The sequence below is a fragment of the Grampus griseus genome, assembly GCF_964374135.1.
Source record: "Grampus griseus genome assembly, chromosome: 13".
In the NCBI taxonomy this organism is placed as follows: Eukaryota; Metazoa; Chordata; class Mammalia; order Artiodactyla; family Delphinidae; genus Grampus; species Grampus griseus.
The window spans coordinates 14,649,334-14,671,638 of NC_139007.1; the positions used below are offsets into that span (position 1 = coordinate 14,649,334).

The 22,305-nt window shown below is 43.0% G+C and overlaps 1 protein-coding gene across 5 annotated transcripts in view; it reads left to right on the forward strand.

Annotated features, from left to right (window-relative positions):
• Positions 1-410: 410 nt before the first annotated feature.
• BCKDHB (branched chain keto acid dehydrogenase E1 subunit beta) overlaps positions 411-22,305 on the forward strand; it is a gene marked incomplete at its 5' end in the record, with an annotated part of 288,838 nt that continues 266,943 nt past the window's right edge. For all 5 annotated transcript variants that reach the window (XR_014297651.1, XM_082669419.1, XM_082669422.1 and 2 more), the window contains 3 exons: positions 411-606; positions 12,136-12,213; positions 13,711-13,779. Coding sequence is in view for 4 of the 5 variants with exons in the window: in XM_082669419.1 (XP_082525545.1) it covers positions 411-606; positions 12,136-12,213; positions 13,711-13,779 (343 nt within the window). The remainder of the gene's footprint in view (positions 607-12,135; positions 12,214-13,710; positions 13,780-22,305) is intronic.

A 22,305-nucleotide genomic window follows, 5' to 3' on the forward strand; every position in this document is an offset into this window, starting at 1 on the left:
AGGAGAGGATAAAAAAGGGTTACATTTCAAAAGAAAATATAAATCTTAAAATGGAAAAGCCATCGGAACCTCACAACGCAGATTACGTTGGAAAAGAACAAACCCAGGTAGAGCGTGGAACTTTGCAGAACCTCATTCTGCTCCCGGACCCTGGCAGCTGACACTGGGAGGACTCCGCCTCCAGGAACAATCTCATTGGAGCTCACCTGCCCCTTTTCCGCATGCGCACAACGGGCAAACACTGCTGGCTCTTCTCGTCGCCTTTCCCACCCCCGAATTCCGAGCTCCGATTGGTTCGCTTCACGGGGCCGCCCCTTCGGTCCACCCAGTGTGGAAGCCGCCTCGGCGCTCCGCCCTCCCTGCCGGCAGCGGGCCGCGGCGCAGCCTGCAAACCTCGGCGGCGTGTGGGGATGGCGGCGACGGCGGTGACGGTTGGCAGGCTACTGCGGCTCCGCGCGGCCGGGGCCGAGGGACACTGGCGCCGGCTGCGTGGCGCGGGGCTGCCGCGGGGCTTCCTGCAGCCCGCCTCGGCCGACGGGGATGCGGCCCAGAGGCGGCAGGTGGCTCACTTCACTTTCCAGCCTGACCCGGAGCCACTGGAGTACGGTGAGCTAGCGGCTGCCCTGTCCGCTCCCGCGCAACCCAGACTCCCAGGCCCGCGGGAGGTCATAACGGGTGCCGCCCTGCCTGTTCTGGGCGGGGTCCGTCGGGCTGACCTCCTTGCCTCCCGGCATAATCCCTGCACTGCCCTCCGGAGCCTTGTTCTACCTTAGGGTCTGACTGTGATTTCCTCCTTGCTCCATTTTTGTGCCTACTCAACCCTCGAGAGGCAGCCCCTCGGCACCCTCGAGATGGGTGACAAGGCACACCAGGTGTGCGAGGGCCTGGGGGTGGAGGGGTGGTGCCAGGGACAGCCTCCCTTTCTCCGTTCTCTATCCTTGCTTTCCCAAGTGCCCCCCGACCCCCAGAGTTGCCCCAGCTTGCCCATTGCTGGGCCACAAAGTACAGGCATCGGTATGTTAAAAAAAATAAATAAATAAAGCGCCCCTCCCCTTTTTTTTGCTTTAGTAGGTAAGAGAAAACGGAGGGACTAAAGTAACTGAATTGATTTCCCCAAGGTCACAGAAAACATCCAGCTTCCTATCTGAGCCTAGTACTAAGCTTGTGCTGGGCTAGGCTGCCACTTAGCCAAGGAGGGGTAAGCGATGTAGGTGACGATGTAGGTGATGGGCAGAGGAAGCCTTCAAGTGCTTCCAACGGCAGCAGACACGTAGCACCTCTCACGCCTCACGGTATGACAGTTGCATAACATTTACGGTTTCTTCTGCGAGTTTTCTGTAATCTCCAACAGATCCAGTGTCTATCATCAGAACATTGGAAACAATGAGAAAACAGCTACCTTTTCCTTGGCTAATAACTTCTCACATGCTAGAGTTGACATTTTGGGAAGTGTGCCAGTATTTGCTTGTGAGTAATAAAAATGAACATTTATTGAGCACTTACCACAGGCAGGCATGGGCTGAGAAGTTTACATTCATCCTCTCATTTGATGCTTAGGACAACCTTAAGAGGTAGGTAATGTTGTTATTCCCAGTTAAGTTAAATGAGGTCTTGAGATGGTTTGTCCTGGATTACACAGATAAGTTAGTGGTAGCATCAGCTTTGGAATCTAATTGTTCAGATTCCAGAGCTTCCATTCTAAACGATGTGCTAAACTGCATGTGGAAACTATTTACTAAGAGGTGTTCCGGTTCTGTGAAATAGTAGACACCATAAAGGCGAATAGCGACTTTTTCTATTCAACAAGATGGACCTTGAATTCTGTCTTCAAAGCAAAGAAACTTTAGCCCGATACTTGAGAAATAGAGCATAGGTCTTCTTAACCTCCTTCCATAATTACGAAATTACTAAAACTTGAGTAAAATGATAATAAAATGTTTGTTCTAATTATAACAATAATAAAAGCATATCACAGATATTTTGGATAATAGAAAAAAGCAAAAAAAGAAAGTAATCTCACCACCCACCACTGTAAATATTGCTAATATTTTGGGGTGTATCCTTTAAGTATTTCCTTTCAGTTTAGTGGAATTAATGTATTCCACTAATAAAATGAGTGGAATAAAAGTTTCCCCTAATTGTAGTTTTAATACAGATACAATTTGCATTATTTAATCAGAAGCATTTTCCCATATTGTTATATAGTTTTTGTAACCTTCTTTGGAAGAAGACATGTCCTGGGAATTCCCTGGGCGGTCCAGTGGTTAGGACTCCATGTTTTCACTGCCGAGTGCCCAGGTTCTATCCCTGGTTGGGAGACTAAGATCCCACAAGCCATGTGGCATGGCCAAAAAAAAAAAAAAAAAGACGTGTTCCGTCGAGCAGAAACACTGTATAATTCAGTGGTTAAAATCTTGGCTCTAAAATCAGATTAGGCTAGGTTCCATCTTCACACTGTTACCTATAACTTTAAACTCATCACTTAGCCTCCATGAACCTCAATTTCTTTATAAGGAGTTAATAATATCTAATTTGGAAGGTTGTTATGAGGACTAAATAAGGATAACGTGCATAATGTACTTAACACAGTCTCTGACTACTAAGAAGCACTCGGTAAGTAAATGGAAACTTTTAATAATTACCTTTATGCTTTTGTTGTTACAGTTTTGCTGTGTTGTAAATAATGCAGATAGAAACATTTCAGGTATCTTTTACTGTATCTGAGATTATTTCTTTAGGATAAAGTCCCAGGGATAAGATTTCTGATTCGAAGATATGAACACTTTAATGGATTTTTAATGCATAGTTCAAATTACCAGTTCATACTTCTATTTGAGGTGTGAGAGTGTGAGTACTGGGTGTCATGCTAAAATCACAGGTGTACTGTGATACTGTGATTTGTAGTAAGAAATACATATTTGGTCTTTGTTCTGTTCCTGGCACAGAACTCTTGAAAATTCGCATGATGAGAGCAATAAAGGTGTCTTTAGTTATGTTACTGTTGACTTTTGGTAAAGCCCCTAAGTCACCTAAGGACGGGGGCTGGTGACCCATGTGCTTAGAGGTTTGGAACTTTCAGTCCCACCCTTCTGACCTACCCTCTGGGGAGGGTAGGGGTCAGTGAATTGCCAATGGCCAATGATTTAATCAATCATGCCTAGGGAAGTCTCCCTAAAACTTCAAAGGACAGGGTTCAGATGGCTTCGGAGAGGGAAATCCCTGGTGGTCCCATGGCTAGGACTCTTGCTTTCACTGCCAAGGGCCTGGGTTTGATCCCTGGTGGGGGAACTAAGATCCCACAAGCCGCGCAGTGTGGCCAAAAACAATAAAAATTAAAAATTAACCCTCCCCCCGCCCCAAACAGACAGCTTCTGAGAGAGTGGCATTCTCAGAGAGCAGGGAAGCGCCTCACCTTCTCCCACACGCCTTGCTCTATGCAGCTCTTCCATCTGGCTGCTCCTGAGTTATATATAGTTTATTATAGTTATGATAAACCAGCGATCTAGTAAGTAAAATGTTTCTGGGTTCTGTGCACTGCTCTAGCAAATTAATCAAGCCCAAGGAGGAGCTGTGGGAACCTCCCATCTTAAGCTGGTCAGTCAGAAGCACAGGTGACAACCTCACTTGGTGTTGGCATCTGAATTGGGGGAGGGGCGGTCTTGTAGGGCTGAGCCCTTAATCTGTAGGAGTTGAGATGAATTATAGGACACCCAGCTGGTGTTGCAGACTTGCTTGGTGATGTGTTAAAAAGACACATGCCCTTTGGAATTGGTGTCAGAATCGTATGTGCTCATGCGTGTGAGTGTGTCTGCAGCGCGCGCTCACACACACACACACACACACACACACACTCGGGTATTTTGTGTATTTTAAAAATTGTACACGGGGTTATTTCTTCTCTCAGTGCTAATGCTGTCTGCCATTCTTGAGCAGCTGCTCTGTTCCAGGTGTTGTGGTAGACATCAGTCTGTAATTCTCACAGTAACCTTGTGAGCTGGAGAATATTATGCTCATTTTACAGATGAGAAAATTGAGGCGTAGAGATGTTGGTGGCCTGCCCGAGTCTGATAAGCAGCACAAGAATTTGAACCCAGATGTGTCTAATGCCAAAGTCTCCCACACGTACTGTTGTACATACTAATGAAGATACCTATTCTCTCTCTGCCTTTCTATGTTACTGTCTCTCTGCCTTTCATGCGTGCTACAGATAACTTTTATTCTTTTATTTTGGCTATTTTGACACGTGAAACGGACTCCTTAAATAGAGTGGTGGTCATGGTCAACTCTGAGAAGGTGACATTTAAGCTGCACGGTGAGGATTGATAAAGGAATCACCTCTGCAAGGACCAGAGTGGAAGCTTGTTTTCCAGGAAGAAACAAGGACAACCAAGGGTGAAGGCCCTGAGGTGGGGTGAGATGTGCTGTAGGAGTCGAGAAGGCCACTGTGGTCGGGGATGTCCTGTGTACGGGACAGTAGGCAGCTTTCAAAGATCAACGGCATAATGAAGAATCTTTGTATTATGGGATGACGGCCTTCTTGCCAGTATTAGAATTTTTAGGGTTGGGAACAGTGTAAGCAAAGAGAGGTTAGAAAGCATGGAGTTTATATGAGGAACAGGAAGTAGTGAGTTTATTTGGAGGAGAACGAAAATGGGTGGGAAACAAGTTAGGAAAAGTAAATGGAGGCCTCTAAAACTAGAATAAAGTTTGGGGAGAAGGAAAGATTGAATATCTCTAACGTGCCTTTCACTGCGCCGGTGCATTACATATAGATTCAAATGTGGTTCTGTGGGCGGTGGAGGGCCATTGAGTGTTTTTAGGCAAGAAAGTGACCTGAGATGTCCTTGTGTTATATTACTGGGCAAGTTTATAGAATGGATTGGTGAAGGGAAGGTAAAGAGGCAGAGAGATGCGTCAGAGAGATATTGTAATTGTCCACATGAGGAGCTTGAACTTGGTGAGTGTCAGTGGAAATGGTGGCATGTTTGGGAGGCTCTGGCACCGTTTTGCATGCAGGGGCTCAGTCAGGGGAAGGTGTATCGAAGGTGACTTGACATTTTCAACCTGGGAGGCTGAAAGGATGGTCAAGTGGTGGTCGCACTGATAGAAATGAGGGATGGCAGAGGAGAAGCACGTTTTCAGAGAGGGAGAGGGTGACTTAAATTTTGGATGTGTGGAGATGTCTTAGTGCTTTTGGGCTGCTGTAACAAAAATGCCAATAGGGCTTCCCTGGTGGCGCAGTGGTTAAGAATCTGCCTGCCAATGCAGGGGACACGGGTTTGAGCCCTGGTCTGGGAAGATCCCACATGCTGCGGAGCAACTAAGCCCGTGAGCCACAACTACTGAGCCTGCGCGTCTAGACCCTGTGCTCCACAACAATAGAAGCCACAACAATGAGAAGCCCGCACACCGCGATGAAGAGTAGCCCCCGCTTGCCGCAACTAGAGAAAGCCTGTGCACAGAAACGAAGATCCAACACGGCCAAAAATAAATAAATAAATAAATAAATATATTAAAAAAAATGCCAATAGACTGGGTGGCTTATAAACAACAGAAATTTATTTCTTATAGTTCTGGAAGTCCAAGGTCACAGCACTGGCAGATGATTCAGTGTCTGGTGAGGGTCTGCTTCTTGGTTCTTAGCCATCTATCTTCTCACTGTGTCCTCACATAGTGGAAGGGGTGAGAGAGCTTTCTGGGGTCTCTTTTGTAAGTGCACTAATCCTATTCATGAGGGCTCCACCCTCATGACATACTCACCTCCCAAAGGCCCCACATCCAAATACCATCACATTGGGAATTAAGTTTCAACATCTGCATTTGGGGGGACACAAACATTCAGTCTCTAGCATTGGCAGTGTTGACGGAATAGAACACTCTGAGTGAGGTAAGGTGGTGTGAGTTCTGATCTGGCACCAAAACAACTACGTCACAGGTAGAAACCCTTGGGGCCAGAGAATTCTCTCCAGGTCTCTTTTCCTCATCTTCTTTAGAATTGCCCTCAGTGAATGTCCTTCCTCTTTTCTCCTCTTACTCTGTGTTTCCTGTGCTGACTGACTTTATCATTGCTCATCCAAACCTCTCGTGGTACCCCACAGAATGAAGATAACGATGAGAGCGGACACTTTGATCTGTGCTCACCGTGTGCCAGGTGCTATTCTGGGTGCCTTGCGTGTATCGATTCATTTAATCCTCAAGTAACAGTGCTGTGATAGAGAATTTGAGCCGCACTTTACAACGTAGCATTGTGACATTGGCCATGTGTGTTAGTTTTCATAAGCTTTTTTTTCCTCATTTGCACTGCCTCAGAGGGTCGCTGGGGGCACTCAATAAGATAATCCATACAATTACTGGTGCCTGACACCCATTGTACTAGAAAGGTCTCCCTAATTAGGGGAGAGGGAAGGTAACCGGTGCAGAGTAGATGCTCCCTAAATATTGGGACATTTGATAGTAGTTATCTCACTGAATTCTCACAATAGCCCAATGGAAGTAGGATTTAGGGGATTAGATACATAGAATGGATGAAAGGAGGACATTCAAGGATGCCTCCTTGGTTTCTGGCTTGGGCACCTAGGTGCCATCTAGTGCGGTTTTTAAAGTGGAAAGACTGGTTTTGGGAGTGGACATCAAGAGTTCAGTTCTGTGCTGGTTGAGTTAGAAAAGCCCAAGACACCCAAGTGGAGAACTGACAGCTGTTGGATATAAAAGCCAAGAGCACAGAGGAGAGGTCTGGATTGGAGAAACCCATTTGTGAGTAACCAGCAATATAGATGGATTTAAGAATCATAGAGACTGAGTAGATTAGGGCCAGCAAAGGTAAGGGAAGCGCCGCAGGTTGTCATACCATGGGCGTCATGCGTTGGCAGATGTTAGCATGAGCCCACCTCACCCCGAACTGTTAATTTCTTCCTTTTCGTGGATATGCAGTAACACGGGCACCTTCAAAAGGCATTTGCGTTTGGAGACCCTTCATTTACATTTCAATATAAAATGTTCTGTCCCTGTTACTTGGATTCTCCCCGAAACTTACTTTATGGGGTAGAGGTCGGGACACCCTTTAATAGGGGTTAGGATGGGGTAGAGGTATATACGTGGCTCCTAGCAAAAGATTCCTGGAGAGTAGGGTATCCGGAGGGGTGGAAGAGGTTTTGCTGGGGGAAAACAGGTAGCTTCTTAGGCATCCTCCCATTTTACAGTGTGGTTCATGCCAGATTATGCCATGGAAATCACACATGCGTCGTGCTTCAACAGGCGTGTACTGCCTGTCATGTATGTGTCAGGCAGTGTGCTCAACGCGGGGGTTTCTAAGAGGCACACAACGAGGAGGGGCTGTGATACACAGGTCTCCACCAGGGACCAGGCAGCCCAGAGCAGAACCAGCGCTGGATGTGTTGGTGGAAGCTTCGTTTTCCGAAGTAGACCCTAATCCACGTCTTAGCTGTGTATTTATTTGTATTTGTTTGGGGTCTAAGTGTAGATACACTTACTGTCAGCATGGGCTGCTGTTGACCTGGGTTATTTCTGGACGCTGCTCCTGGGGCACCCGTGTGACCCATTAAATCTCAGGTGCTCTAGCTCTGCTGATGGCCTCTCTCTCCCTTCAGTGCTACCCCATGCTGCATATGGAATGGTTACTCAGAATAACTGAGTACTGCTCATCAGACTGGTACTGCAGTACTGCCTCTCCCCCACTCCCCTTGGCCTGGAATTTGTCTTTGAATTGTGACACTGGTAGATTTTTTCCTATCCCATTCCTTTGTTTTTAAGTGGTTGATGAACAATTTGCTTTGTCTGTTTTTTAATTTTTTTTTTTTTTGCGGTACGCGGGCCTCTCACTGCCGTGGCCTCTCCCGTTGCGGAACACAGGCTCCGGACGCGCAGGCTCAGTGGCCATGGCTCACGGGCCCAGCCGCTCTGCGGCATGTGGGATCTTCCCAGACCGGGGCACGAACCCGTGTCCCCTGCATCGGCAGGCGGACTCTCAACCACTGCGCCACCAGGGAAGCCCTATTTTTTAATTTTTAAGAAACAGCCTCATAGGTTTATTTGTTCAGCTGTTCACTCAACAAATATTTATTGAGCACCTATTGCATGTCAGATACTGTTGTAAGGGCTGAGCACATAGCTCTGATCAAAGGCAGTTAAGAACCTCTGCCCCCTTATGTTCTATTGTGTCCCTTACATCCCAGCAACATGCCACTTTGTCTTTGCAGCAATGATGATGACCTGGTTTTTAAAATTTTTTATTTAAAATTAAAATTTATTCTTTTCCATTATGGTTTATTACAGGATATTGGATATTGTTCCCTATGCTATACAGTAGGACCTTGTTGTTTATCTATTTTATATATAGTAGTTTGTATCTGCTGTCTACTCCTAATTTATCCCCCCCTCCACTTTGGTAACCATAAGTTTGTTTTCTTTGTGAGTCTATTTCTGTTTTGTAAATAAGTTCATTTATAGCATATTTTAGATTCCACATATAACTGACAACATGTGGTATTTGTCTTTCTCTTTCTGACTGAGTTCACTTAGTATGATAATCTCTAGGTCGATCCATGTTGCTGAAAATGGCATTATTTCATTCTTTTTTATGGCTGAGTACTATTCCATTGTATATATGTACCACATCTTCTTTATCCATTCCTCTGTTGATGGGCATTCAGGTTGCTTCCATGTCTTGGCTGTTGTAAATAGTGCTGCTATGAACATTGGGGTGCCTGTATCTTTTCAAATTAGAGTTTTCTCTGGATGTATGTCCAGGAGTGGGATTGTAGGATCACATGGTAGTTCTATTTTTAGTTTTTTAAGGAACCACCGTACTGTTTTCCATAGTGGCTGCACCAATTTACATTCCCACCAACAGTGTAGGAGGGTTTCCTTTTCTCCACACCCTCTCCAGCACTTATTATTTGTAGACTTTTTAATGATGGCCATTCTGACCGGTGTGAGGTGATACCGCATTGTAGTTTTGATTTGCATTTCTCTAATAATTAGTGAAGTTGAGATCTTTTCATGTGCCTACTGGCCAGATGGTGACCCGGTTTTTCACAGTGTTCTACTTAGGACAGTTTTGAGTAAGCAGCTCAGTTCGAACCATAAAACCCCGTTTTACCAATGGGTACCCTTTAGCTTGCATCCTTGGCTTGGGAAATTGCACGCTGTGTATATTTATGTTCATTTTGTTATAACTTTTTATCCTGGAAAAGAAGAGTCGTCAGTCTGGCTTTGAAATTTTGCAGCCAGTTATTGATACTGGTAATTGTGTGATTTGGCAACTGGGTTTAATAATTTTGTAGTGGTGTTCATAGGCCTTTTTCTTTTTTCCTTTTTAAGGTCTTACCAGTGGCACAGCTTTGGTTAGACATGCTCCAGGTGTGCTTATCTTATCATGAAGGAACTTTAGGCATACTTTATCAATAGTTTTTGGTGTAACCCCCAGGAAAATAAGTAATTCTAAGGAAAATAAATATTTAAATGATGTTACCTCTGAATAACTTGTGATTTCTTTCAGACCCATCCATAAATCACACTGCAAATTAAAAAAGAATCACAAGTAGATGTTGTTCTACTAAAAATTGTCACTTAAAGCTTTTAAAAGCATCTAGTAGAATAACAGTTAATCCAAAACCCCAAAATTCTGACTTTGTTTGAAAAAAAAAAAGTATTCAGGAGGGAAAGATTATGTGTTCACGTGGAAATATAACCTTTAGATACCCTTACTTGTAAATTATTTTCATACAAGATGAACAAATTCTTTGTGGTTATCAAGCAATACTTTTCAGATTCACTCTGTTTGATTTTTATTATTAAAGTCTTTGCTTCCTCCTTACTGGAAACTTGCCAAGCAGCAGTGAGATGAGATGTCTTAGAGGCGTTCAGTATTAATTCAAACGGTCAGCAGACTTGAAATAAGTACCAGTTTAGATGTTTCGGCAGTTTCATCCTCCCTAGAGTCTTAGCTATGAAAATCCTCATTAGATTTTCCTAGATAAAAATCTTACTTCAGGAAATGTATGAAAGAGGTGAAGGAGTGGGAATGTCACGGTGGTTGGGAAAAGAGTTTACCCTAAACGATTATCATCTGATGCTGGGCACCAGTCAACCCTTCTAAGAGTTTTTATAGAATGGAGAAGGATTTAAGGAAAGTATCTATTAAATGGCTTAGCCTTTAAGAAAAATACATTATGAAGTAATTATGGACATGGGGTGTGATGGTGATATGACAGTGATTTCTTGAATAAATTCCTATTCTCTACACCAGAAATAAGAGTAGAACCAGGCTTTATTCTGGGCTCAGAGGGCATCAGGGCAGATCTGACTGGGTATCGCTGAGACCTGTAGCCTGGGTATTAAACAGTGTGGAAAGGATCAGAGACAGGTGGGAGCCCAGAGCTGGACAGAGAATCAGAAGGCGGGGAAGATGGAAGGTCGCAGGTGTCCTAGGTCAGAGCCTGCTGTGGAGCCAGGGCACTCCAGGGATGGGCCTCCAGGAAAAGGATGGCTGATCAGTGTCTCTGGGCTGCAGGGTTGACGGCAACAGCAGTCATGGTTGTGACCCACCCTGGGAATTAGACCTTGGCTTTTGGGATGCACAGGCCACTGGGGTTCACAGAGGTAAGATGGGCCAGTAGTCAGGGTAGGCAGCAGGTGTTGGAGGGATTTGATATCAGCATGGCTATGGGTTAAGGTGCATGGATCAGGCAGTAACATGAAGACGGGTCCTGTGTACAGAGAAGGTTCAGGCAGAAGCCTTTTCTGCTCTGAGTAGTGCTTTTGTGGATGATCTGACCCTACAGTTCTGGGACGATTGTGGGCACTGGGCAGCACCGAGGCTTAAACCAAAGCCCTAAAATCATGGTATTTCTGAATTCCAACATTTGGAACTTTATCACATAAAGCTTTATACCATTGGCATACCTTGGCATCAGAATAATGCCAAGGTCCAGATGAAGGCCACATTCACAGACCAGAGTCTGACAATTAATGCTAATATTGATTCAACACTCACTGTCTCTCGTACTGTTCTAAGTGCTTTACCTGTATTGTTCCATTTAATCCTCTCAGCAACCCATTTAGGGAGATAGAGATTGGCTCACAGAGGTTCTGCTTGAGCAATAAGAAATAGGAAGGGCCAAGCTGGTGTGCTTAGGCATGGGGTTATAGAGTTCTCCATACCCCAGCAGTTCTGGGCACTGCAGCTTTTTTAGCCTTCCTCACTGTTCTGTGGCCCATGACCATTTGTTCTTATTGGCACATTTAACACATGACATTGGTCACGTGTATTTGTTATGGCTTATGTTCCTAAGATTCATCCAGGGCGTCTTCCCAGACCGCTACCACTCTGGCTGCTTCCCTTTTCTGACTTTCCATAGCTTTTATTTATTGTCTACACACATTCGTTCAACTTTGTCATGTTCCTTCCTCCTTTTTTTTATACTCGTTTTAAAATTGTTTAATATGTTTAAATTTTGCCTCTTCAACAAGCGTCTTAAAGTTTGTATTGCTTTTGTATCCTCTACAGAGCCTGCATCATTGTAAATAATTCAGTAAATTTGCGTAATATATTCTATACCTTTCTTTCTACCTTGACTTTATTTTTTTTTAATTTTGTTAAATTAAATTAAGTTAAATTTAATTTTTTTGGCTGCACTGGGTCTCGCTGCATGTGGGCTTTCTCTAGTTACAGCGAGCGGGGTCTACTCTTTGTTGCAGTGCATGGGCTTCTCATTGCGGCGGCTTCTCTTGTTGGGCAGCATGGGCTCTAGGTGCGTGGGCTTCAGTAATTGCAGCATGTGGGCTCCGTAGTTGCGGCACGTGAGTCCCAGAGCGCGTGGGCTTCAGTAGTTGTGGAACATGGTCTCAGTAGTTGTGGCTCGAGGGCTCTTAGAGTGCAGGCTCAGTAGTTGTGGCACACGGGCTTAGTTGCTCCGCGGCAGGTGGGATCTTCCTGGACCAGGGCTTGAACCTGTGTCCCCTGCATTGGCAGGCGGATTCTTAACCACTGTGCCACTAGGGAAGTCCCATCTACCTTGACTTTAATTAAATTTTAATCAACAGTTAAGAAACTGGTTATTTTTTACATATGTTACAATGCATGAATTTTCTTTCTTTTTTTTTTAATTTTCACAGGGCAAACTCAGAAAATGAATCTCTTCCAGGCAGTAACAAGTGCCTTAGATAACTCACTGGCCAAAGACCCTACTGCAGGTAAACTTCCTTTGTGCTTGACTGTGGTAGTTGTGTTAATTCCGAATTGAAGATTTGCTAGAAATATTTGTCTGGAGCTCAATGGGTAACATTATATCCACTTGAAATTTTTAAAAGACCTGAACAAATGCTTAAGGCTAAATAATCAAATTATGATATTTAAACACATTTTTTAATCCTCTTATTATGAATTAGTTCGCACGTATATCTGGCATCATTAAGTTAACTTTCTCCCACAGTATGTGTGGTCCTTATATTACATTAATACCTTCTGGGTTTTTTGAATAAGTACTGCTGTTTCTCTAGCATGTAGAAAAAAATGGAAAATACCACTTCGTTCAGCTATCTATTTATAAAATGAAGGTTTGATTCTGTGCTTTCCTTTGGGATACGTTGTCATTCAACTTGTAAGATTTTTTGGGAAATAACTGTAATATTTATAATTAACTTTATAAGTAACTTTATCTTATTCAATTAAATTATTGCTATAAAGCCAGTTGTCCCACTGTGTATTTTCTACATTTGACTGACTTGACTTCCTATGTATATTTAGTGTACCTTGGGTTTCCACTTGGGAATCTCTGGTTTTAAGGTCAAGTGAAAAACAGGTTCATTTTTAGGAGGAAGTGAGAGCTGGACTAGTGGATGGTTAGACCTTCCTTTGTTTTGACCGAGAATGACTGATGTAGCCCCGTAGAGAAGGGTGAGTTATTTTCCTGAGGTCCACGAAGCCGATGAGGTGCCTTAATGGGACTAGAATTCAGCTTTGTGAACACCCGTTGTTTGGTTCTCTTTGCCTTACTACGAGGTGCCCCTCAGTTTTCACCTATACTATTCTTTGCCTCGTTCCTTACATCCGTCATACTTGCCTCCTTTCTCTTTCACGCAATCTGCCACTTTCCTATTTGTGACTGTTCTCTCAGCTTGAAATGCTGTTCCTTTAGCTCTTCGATTGCTGACTCTCATTGTATGTCGTGTATTTAAAACAACAACAACAACAACAACAAAAACAAAAACGCTGCTCAGGGACTCAGGAGCCTGGCGTGTGAGTCACAGGTCTGCCTCTTGCTTTCTGACTTGCTAAGTTACTTTACTACTTTTCTGGCCTCGTTTGCTTCATGGGTAAAACAAGATGAGATTCCAGATCTGTGTTTCTTTCTCAACTGGGGATTTTAATCCCCCCTCCTCCCCTCACAGTTAATAATGTCTGGAGACAAACTTGAGGCTGTTACAGCTCTGTGTGGGGTCACTGTCATCCACTGGATAGAGACCCGGGGTGCTGCTCTGTGTCTGCAATGCACAGGACAGGCCACTATGACAAAAGAATTAACCAGTCCAAAGTGTCCCTGATACCGAAATTGGGAAACCTTGATTTAGATCTGTGGTCCATTCCTGTTTTCTAATTGAAAATGTAAACATTTAAATTACTTAGTTCTCATTGTTAGTATCATTTAGGGATTATTAAATACAATGTGTTTTTTAAACATTGTTTTTCAGTAATATTTGGTGAAGATGTTGCCTTTGGTGGAGTCTTTAGATGTACTGTTGGCTTGCGAGACAAGTATGGTAAGTTAGTATCTTTATATATGAACAGTATTGCTGTAGAACTTTTACTTAAAGATCTTGAAAATACAAAGTTTGCCTGTTGAAATGTTTGCCGTATCCTTATTGTACAGATGGGTTCCTTTGGTTTCCACGGCCACCCACAGACTCCTTTGGCTTAGATTTCTCCAAGCGTGTTCTAACTGTAGCTTCCCTCTGATCTAGTTCATATTATACATATTATAGATTCCAAAATAGTCTTCATTAAATACACTGTTTGTCATGTCCTTCATGCTCTGGGAATCTTTGACCTCTTATTGCCGTCTACCTTAGCCGCTTTCTTTTGTTTTTTTAAAATTAACTAATTAATTAAATTTAGTTGGTTGCATCAGGTCTTAGTTGTGGCACATGGGATCTTTCATTGCAGCACGCGGGGTTCTCCCTAGTTGTGGCGTGGGCTCAGTAGTTGCGGCCCATGGGCTTAGTTGCCCCGTGGCATGTGGAATCTTAGTTACCCGATTGGGGATCAAACCCACGTCCCCTGCATTGGAAAGCAGATTCTTAACCACTGGACCACCAGGAAAGCCCCAACCCCAAGAACATGGATTACTCTTTTTTGCTGTTTTTTGTTTTGGCCACGCTGTGGGGCGTGGAGGACCTTAGTTCCTCAACCAGGGATTGAACCCACGCCCTCTGCAGTGGGAGCACAGAGTCTTAACCACTGGACCGCCAGGGAAGTCCCCTACCTTAGCCCATTTCAGTCCCATTGCGTCTAGTTCAAGGTTCTGCCCTATTGGTCTCTGTTAATAGATTTCATCTTCTATTATCTGCAATAGGATTCTCCAGAGAAATCGAACCATTAGGATATATCTATGTGTGTATAGATATGTGTGTGTATATGTATTATATATCTGTATCTATCTATATTTATACTTATATCTATATTTATACCTAGACTTATATCTATATTGAGAGAGAGAAAGTGAGAGAGAAAGTGAGAAAGAGAGATTTATATTTTAAGGAACTGGCTTACACCATTGTGGGGCTTGCAAATCTGAAATCTGCAGGGCAAGCCAGCAGGCTGGAAAACGAGGCAGGCTTCAGGACAGATGTTTTCTTGTTTGGGAAACCTTAGTCTTTTCTTCTAAGGCCTTCAAGTGATTGGATGAAGCCCATGCACATTAAGAAGGATGATCTGCTTTACTTAAAGTCTACTGATGTAAATGTTAATCACATCTAAAAATACCATCACAGCAATATCTTAGACTGGGATCTGACAGCCAGGCACCATCACCTTGCCAAGTGGACACCTGGCATTAACCATCACATTATCCTTCCACATGTTTCATCCCCACCAATCTGTGCCTTTTGCCTGGCATTGATCCATTTCCGCCTATTGCTTTCACTCATTTCATTTGCCTCAGACTTAAAACCATCATAGAATGCATATTCCTCTGTAAGGAATGTGTTTCAACCTCTTTCTGTGACGGGTGACTTTGAGGTGCTTTGACCTTTCTTGTTTTTCCTCAGCTTTATCTACTGTGGAAATCAAAGCAGTTAAGTTTGGGGTGGAGTCGACATCTGCCTACTGTCTGACCTTTGCCGCTGTCCTGTAAATCTCCTGTGTGCAGTAAGGAGTGAGGGGCCTTAAGATTTTTTTTTTTTCTAACTGTTGTTCCTTCTTGTTGCACTCTTCTCTGAGGTTATACTTGCATCCAGGAAACCACAGTTGAATCCGGGAAATCAAGTGTCCCATCCCACTTAGCAGGAACTCTCAGGTTGTTCTTTTCCCTTCCTTTACAGCAGTTTCATTTTTCTGGGTCCTGTCCCTCTGCTTTCTCCTAGCTGTCTATTTTAACAGCTCTTTAGAGTTTGAGATACTTGGACCAGTCTCAGCTATCTCAAACTGTCTCAGTTCTCTCCAGCTAATTCTGACTCCTAGAGATTTTAGATCGTAAAAAAGAAATTAAAAACCTTGGGCTTCCCTGGTGGCACAGTGGTTGAGAGTCTGCCTGCCGATGCAGGGGACGCGGGTTCGTTCCCTGGTCCGGGAGGATCCCACATGCCGCGAAGCGGCTGGGCCCGTGAGCCATGGCCGCTGAGCCTGTGCGTCTGGAGCCTGTGCTCCGCAACGGGAGACGCCACAACAGTGAGAGTCCCGCGCACCACAAGAAAAAAACAAAACAAAACAAAAAAAACCTTCATACATTCGATTTCAAAATGCATATGCATCGTAGAAAATTTGGAAGATGTAGAAAAGCGTAAAGAAGAAAATAAAAATTGCCCAAACTACCAGAGATAACCTAGAGAAAACCACTGTATGTATCTTGGTATTGTTGACACTTCTAGACATATTTGAATATATTTATATATATTAACTAATATTTAAAGCATAGAACTATGCTTTTTTTTTTTCTTAGGATTTTCATCTCTGTTTACATTGCCCATCTGTTCTTGCATGCTGTCTACTTTATCCATTAGAGACCTTAGCATATTAATCATTTAAATTCTCAGTCTGATAATTCCAGCATCCCTGCCACGTCTGGTAATAATGCTTGCTCTATCTCTTCAAATGTGTCTTTTGCCTTTTGATGTGCCTTGTAATTTTTTTCTTGATAGCCAGACGTGATGCACTGGGTAACTGCTGTAAATAGGCCTTCAGGGATGTGGTGGTGAGGTGTGGGGAGAGGGCAAGTGTTCTCTAATCCTAGGATGAGGTTTGTCTTTAGTGAGCCTGTGCCCCTGGACTGTGAACTTCACAAACATTTCTCAGTTTTTTCTCCCTGCCTCAGGTAGGACGGGGTTGTTAGAGTGAGCTGGAGTTGGGTATTTCCCTTCCCCCAGGTCAGTTAGGTTCTGATGATACCCAGTAGGTTGGGCTCTGGTTAACTAGTTTTATATGACTATTACTTAAGGAGGGAAGTGCTCTGGCATATTTCAGAATGGTTGCTTGTTCACTTCCCTTGCTGGAAGCACGAGGGGGTTTTCTCCAACATTTACTGTGGAAACCTGATTGAGCTCCTGGAGGTAAGCCTCACAAAATTGTGGGGAGCCCCTGCAACTTGGTCCCTGGAGGTTTTAACTCTCAGGCTTGTCCACACAGAACCTCCAGCAATTCATCAGTTACAGCCCAGGTTTCCTGCCCCAGCTCTGGAAAGTTGAGATTCCCTGCATTCACCCATCTGTCTCTCCAGTCTTGGGGGCAGTGGTTTGCCCTATGTCCTCACCTCTCTAAGGATCCAAGAAGAGTTGTCGATTTTAGTCTGTTGAGCTTTTTACTTGTTAGGATGGAGTGGCGACTGCCAAGCTCCTTACATGTGGGACTGGAAACCAAAAGTTGGATTACACTTTTTAAAAAATAATTAATTAATTGTGTCTGCCTTGGGTCTTCATTGCTGCGCACAGGCTTTCTCTACTTGCAGCGAGCGGGGGCTACTCTTCGTTGCGCGGGCTTCTCATTGCGGTGGCTTCTCTTGTTGTGGAACATGGGCTCTAGGTGCACGGGCCTGCTCAGTAGTTGTGGCTAGCCGGCTCTAGAGCACAAGCTCAGTAGTTGTGGCACACGGGGTTAGTTGCTGCACAGCATGTGGGATCTTCCCGGAGCAGGGCTTGAACCCGTGTCCCCTGCATTGGCAGGCGCAGTCTTAGCCACTGAGCCACCAGGGAAGTCCCAGATTACACTTTTGTAACTAGTCTTATCTGTATCTACGCTGAGCAGTTTCTAGCCCTCACTGTTTTGCCCTGCCTGAGCCAGCGTGGTGGCATGCCACGTGCTTTACAAAGCTGGCAGGTCTTCTGTTGGCTTCTGCCCAGGTTCTCATCCAGGACATTTCATTCCTGTCACCTGTGCTCACACACTAGCGACTTCCGAGTTTCTATCTCTGGTCTAGACCTCTGCCCTGAGCTTCATCTCTGTGGATTCAGTCCCCCACCCCTCCACAATCTTCTCCTCGGTGTTCGAGTCCTTTTAGACTCAGTGTTTCCAAACTTTTCAAACTCAGCTGAATTTATTATATCCTCCAGCAAATCCATGCCTCCTACTACATTTCCTATCTTGGTGAGTATACCACCATTCACTTCTCTCTTTCTCATTCTCCATGTCCAGTCAGGTCCTACAATTTTATCTTCAGAGTTTGTCTTTTTTTCTTTTTCAATTTAGAATGTTACTTTTACATTTTAAAAAGAAATGAATTTATTTATTTATTATTTGGCTGTGTTGGGTCTTCATTGCTATGTGCGGGCTTTCTCTAGTTGCGGTGAGCAGGGGCTACTCTTTGTTGCGGTGCGTGGGCTTCTCATTGTGGTCATTTCTCATTGTTGCAGAGCACAGGCCCTAGAGTGCAGGCTCAGTAGTTGTGGTGCACGGGCTTAGTTGCTCTGAGGCATGTGGGGTCTTCCTGGACCAGGGCTTGAACCCGTGTCCCCTGCATTGGCAGGTGGATTCTTAACCACTGCACTACCAGCAAAATTCCTAGAATGTTACTTTTAAAAATTTATTTTTTACTTTATTATTTTTTTATTGAAGTATAGTTGACTTACAATGTTGTGTTAGTTTCAGGTGTACAGCAAACTGATTCAGTTACACATATATATATATGTGTAAAAAATATATATATTCTTTTCAGATTCTTTTCCCTTACAAGTTATTACAAAATATTGAGTATAGCTCCCTGTGTAGAGTTTGTCTTTAATATGGCCTCTCCTTTCCGTTCTCACTGCCCTGGAGTTTCGTTTCAGATCCCTAATCATCCCTGCTCGCACAGTTTCACTGCTTTTCTTAGTAATCGCCCTCCCTTCAGTCACTGCCTGTTGCCAGTGTGCTCGTGCTGAAATGCACATTTCTTGGCAGAATATGCAAAAGACTTTGAGATCTGCTCCCTCCCTACATACCTGGCCTCATTCACTTTATTCATTAATATTGAACTATGGGACGTTTTCCCTAAGCCCTTGTGTTTTTCATCTCTCTTCCTTTGCACATGCTATCTGGATCTCTCTTCCCCATCTGATTCCCTGGGAAACTCCTATTTCACCTTCAGTCACTACTTTATCACTGTCCAGATTTTACATCTTTTACATATTGCAAATTATTGTAATTGTCTTCCCACGAGATCTCTGTACCAGACAACTTCTCAAAGGAAATAGACATTTAAATCGTGGGTTCATCCCTAGCTCCTAATATAGCATCATGCAGTACTTATTGAGTGAATGTTGTTGAGTGTATTTACCCCTCACTCTGTCACCAAGACAGTGGCTGCTGCCTCTGAAAGGGGGTTTCCTTATCTCCCTTTAGTGATTTTTAGTTGGTCTGATTTTCTTTAAAAAGCTTAAAACAGGGAGAAACTAGCTCTCACTAGAAAAACTCCACTGCTCATAGAAGGTGCTGGAAGATTTATGTCTGCATGACAAAGGGTTGGGCTAATTAACAGCTAAATTAATTCTTAGCTTTATTGTCAGCAGCTGTTGTGAATTTTTACACTAGCTTTAGGACTATGAATTCAAATTTTGAATAATTCCAGGTTGATCAATACGAACAATGAAATCACCAACACTTTCTCTAAGAGGAAATGAGCTTCCGTTTTCAGGAGTGAAGAACAAAGGAAATGGTGAAGAGAAATCTATCCAAACAGAACTTTTTGTATATTTAAGAAATAGCACATCTTTTAAAAATAATGCTCTGCTCTTTTGAGTATAGGCTGAGAATTTTAAGCTATACACAAGCATGCTTGGCTTGGTAGTCTCTCTCTCTCTCTTTTTTTTTTTTGTGGTACGCGGGCCTCTCACCGTTGTGGCCTCTCCCGTTGCGGAGCACAGGCTCCGGATGCGCAGCCCCAGCGGCCATGGCTCACGGGCCCAGCCGCTCTGCAGCATGTGGGATCCTCCCGGACCGGGGCACGAACCTGCGTCCCCTGCATCAGCAGGCGGACTCTCAACCACTGCGCCACCAGGGAAGCCCGGTAGTCTCTTTTTGAAGTTAAAAAAATTTGTATTTACTTAACTTAAAAAATTTTTGAAGTATAGCTGATTTACAATATTGTGTTAGTTTCAGGTGTACAGCAGAATGGTTCCGTTGTACATATTTATATGTACAAATCTATATTTTTTTGATTCTTTTTCATTATAGTTTATTACAAGATATTCAGTATAGTTCCTTGTGCTATACAGTAAATCCTTTTTGTTTAAAGACTTTGTATTGAAAAGAATGAAAAAGATTATGCTGATATAGTTGAATACATTGCATTGAATGACATAGCAAGCAAACCTCTTGTGAGGGATTGATTCACTTTCTGGGGAGAGCTGGATGTTGAGAAGCGCTCAGCCAGTAGGTGGCAGCCTACACTTTGAAATGAGACTGTCTCGGTTGGCCTTGTATCAGTACTCTGGAACTGCAGAGAAGGGTTTTAAATTCCACCAGAAGGGAGAATTTGAAGGATTGCAGGTTACTGACATAATATTGTGACGTTGAATACTACTTAATATTAAAAAGAAGGAACTGACTCATTAGGGACAATGCTATTAAAAAAAAAGTAGGGGAGGTAGACCCCTTTTGTACCCCAGGTAATACAGATGAGTGTGAGTTTAGCGTCACCGAACTGCGTTTCTCCTTCCTTGTCCTTTGACAGAACAAAATAAAGAGAGTGCTCGGAAATTGAAAGTAGAAGAGCGTAACCGCATAAACACATGGCATTTTTAAGGGGAGGGGATCCCTTGGTCAGGAGCAATGGTGGGGACTGGAGGTAGTTCTAGGGAAGCAGGGGATGGGGGAGGGCCATTAACGGCAGTTGATTTTGAGGGTAGGGTGTGATTTTATGTTGAATTCCTTTCATTTATGTAAGTCACTGAGACGGAGTCTGCACGTCATGTACAAAATCTGCCCTCATTATTGTCATTCTCTGTATGAGGCAGTGTTTGTGTATGTTTTATTCACATAAGACTTTGGTGTGTCAGGTTCAGGGCACGTTTTTATTTAACACTATCCTGTACTGCAGTGAATGTGGCTGGGCTGTGGTCCCCAAGGCGGTATTTTGTTCCACTTATTGGAGGAAACTCAGGTGAGAAAAGGAACAGCAGAGGCTTTGCTGAATTAATCTACAGGCCTAAACGTCTGCCTTTTCATGGGATTTGATGTTTTTCCATTACTCTCTTCATTCCTGTCCACCACGACTGTGGCCTGTCGTAGCAGCTTGGGAAAACGAATATAACCGCTTACTTGTTTTCTTATGTAAACATCAGAGAAATTGTAAAACCAGATACTTTAAGACACTGAATTCAGGAAGGAAAACTAGGACAAGCATGTGGAGAAGGCGGGTTTTTGTCTGTAATGTGCCAATATTTGGGAGTTGACTTTGGGCCCCAGTATCCTCATCAGTAAAGTGAAAGTACACGTTTAGGTATTCTTTATGCTTTTATCTTTTTAAAAAAGAGGAGCACATTTTCTTTATGCTTTAATTTCCTTTACATTTAGAGGTTTTATGAATATAACAATTGTTATGTCATCTTAGAACCATGGGCTACATTAGGCACTTAATTTTCTCTCTTTTTTTTTTCAATTTTGTTGGAGTATAGTTGATTTACAATGTTGTGTTAGTTTCAGGTGTACAGTGATTCAGTTATACATATACATATATTCATTGTTTTTCAGATTCTTTTCCCATATAGGTTATTACAGAATATTGAGTAGAGTTCCCTGTGCTATACAGTAGGTCCTTATTGGCTATCTATTTTAGTATATAGTAGTGTGTTTCTTAATTTTCTCTTAAGAAATCCCTTTTCCAGTATGATAAGTTTAAAATGTGGAGGCTGAAGGCAAAATCTTTTGACAAGTCTTATACTTTCACCAGAATTAGGAAATGAACATCTTCAACAGAAAAAGTGACCTTGCATTATATGTTCCTCCAGCAAAGAAAGGGTTACTTGAGTAATAATCACACTCTTGTATTTTCTGTCAGGTTCCACTGAATAATGGTAACCTGTGAGATGGGGTTTGGCCTCTGGGCAGTTGAAACTAATTTTAGTGAAAAAAAAAAACAACAAAAAAAAACTTGGTAAACTAATGATTGTTCTTCAGGAATAGGTTTATTTCCCCTATGGAAGTATATACATTTATGACTTCAGGGCAAATTGAATACCAGATATAGATTGTAAGATACCTAACTCTTCCATGAATTTGGAGTAAAAACAGGAATTCATAAGATGGTGTAAACTTTTTTTCTAATATGCTTAAAAAGTATTTTAGAAGGCTTGAGAGTAGCTGTGTTTTTCTTTCTTCTTAAAAGTCAGTCACTTTAAATTGCTCCTGTTATTATAAGGCCCCTTTGTTTACTGAAAGTACACATGTGGGAAAACTAGTTAAAGAACATGTTAAAATGCCTTTCTTTTCATCCAGTTGAAGGAGTTACCCTCAAAAATGGGATGGAGATATTATTGGCATATACTTTATATTAGTTTCCCTTACATGTTGCTTTAATGTCCTTTTGTGAATTTTCACTGCAAAAAAAAAAACGGTTTTAGAATCTGCTAAAATTAGAATTGGTACAGACAGTCACTGTATTT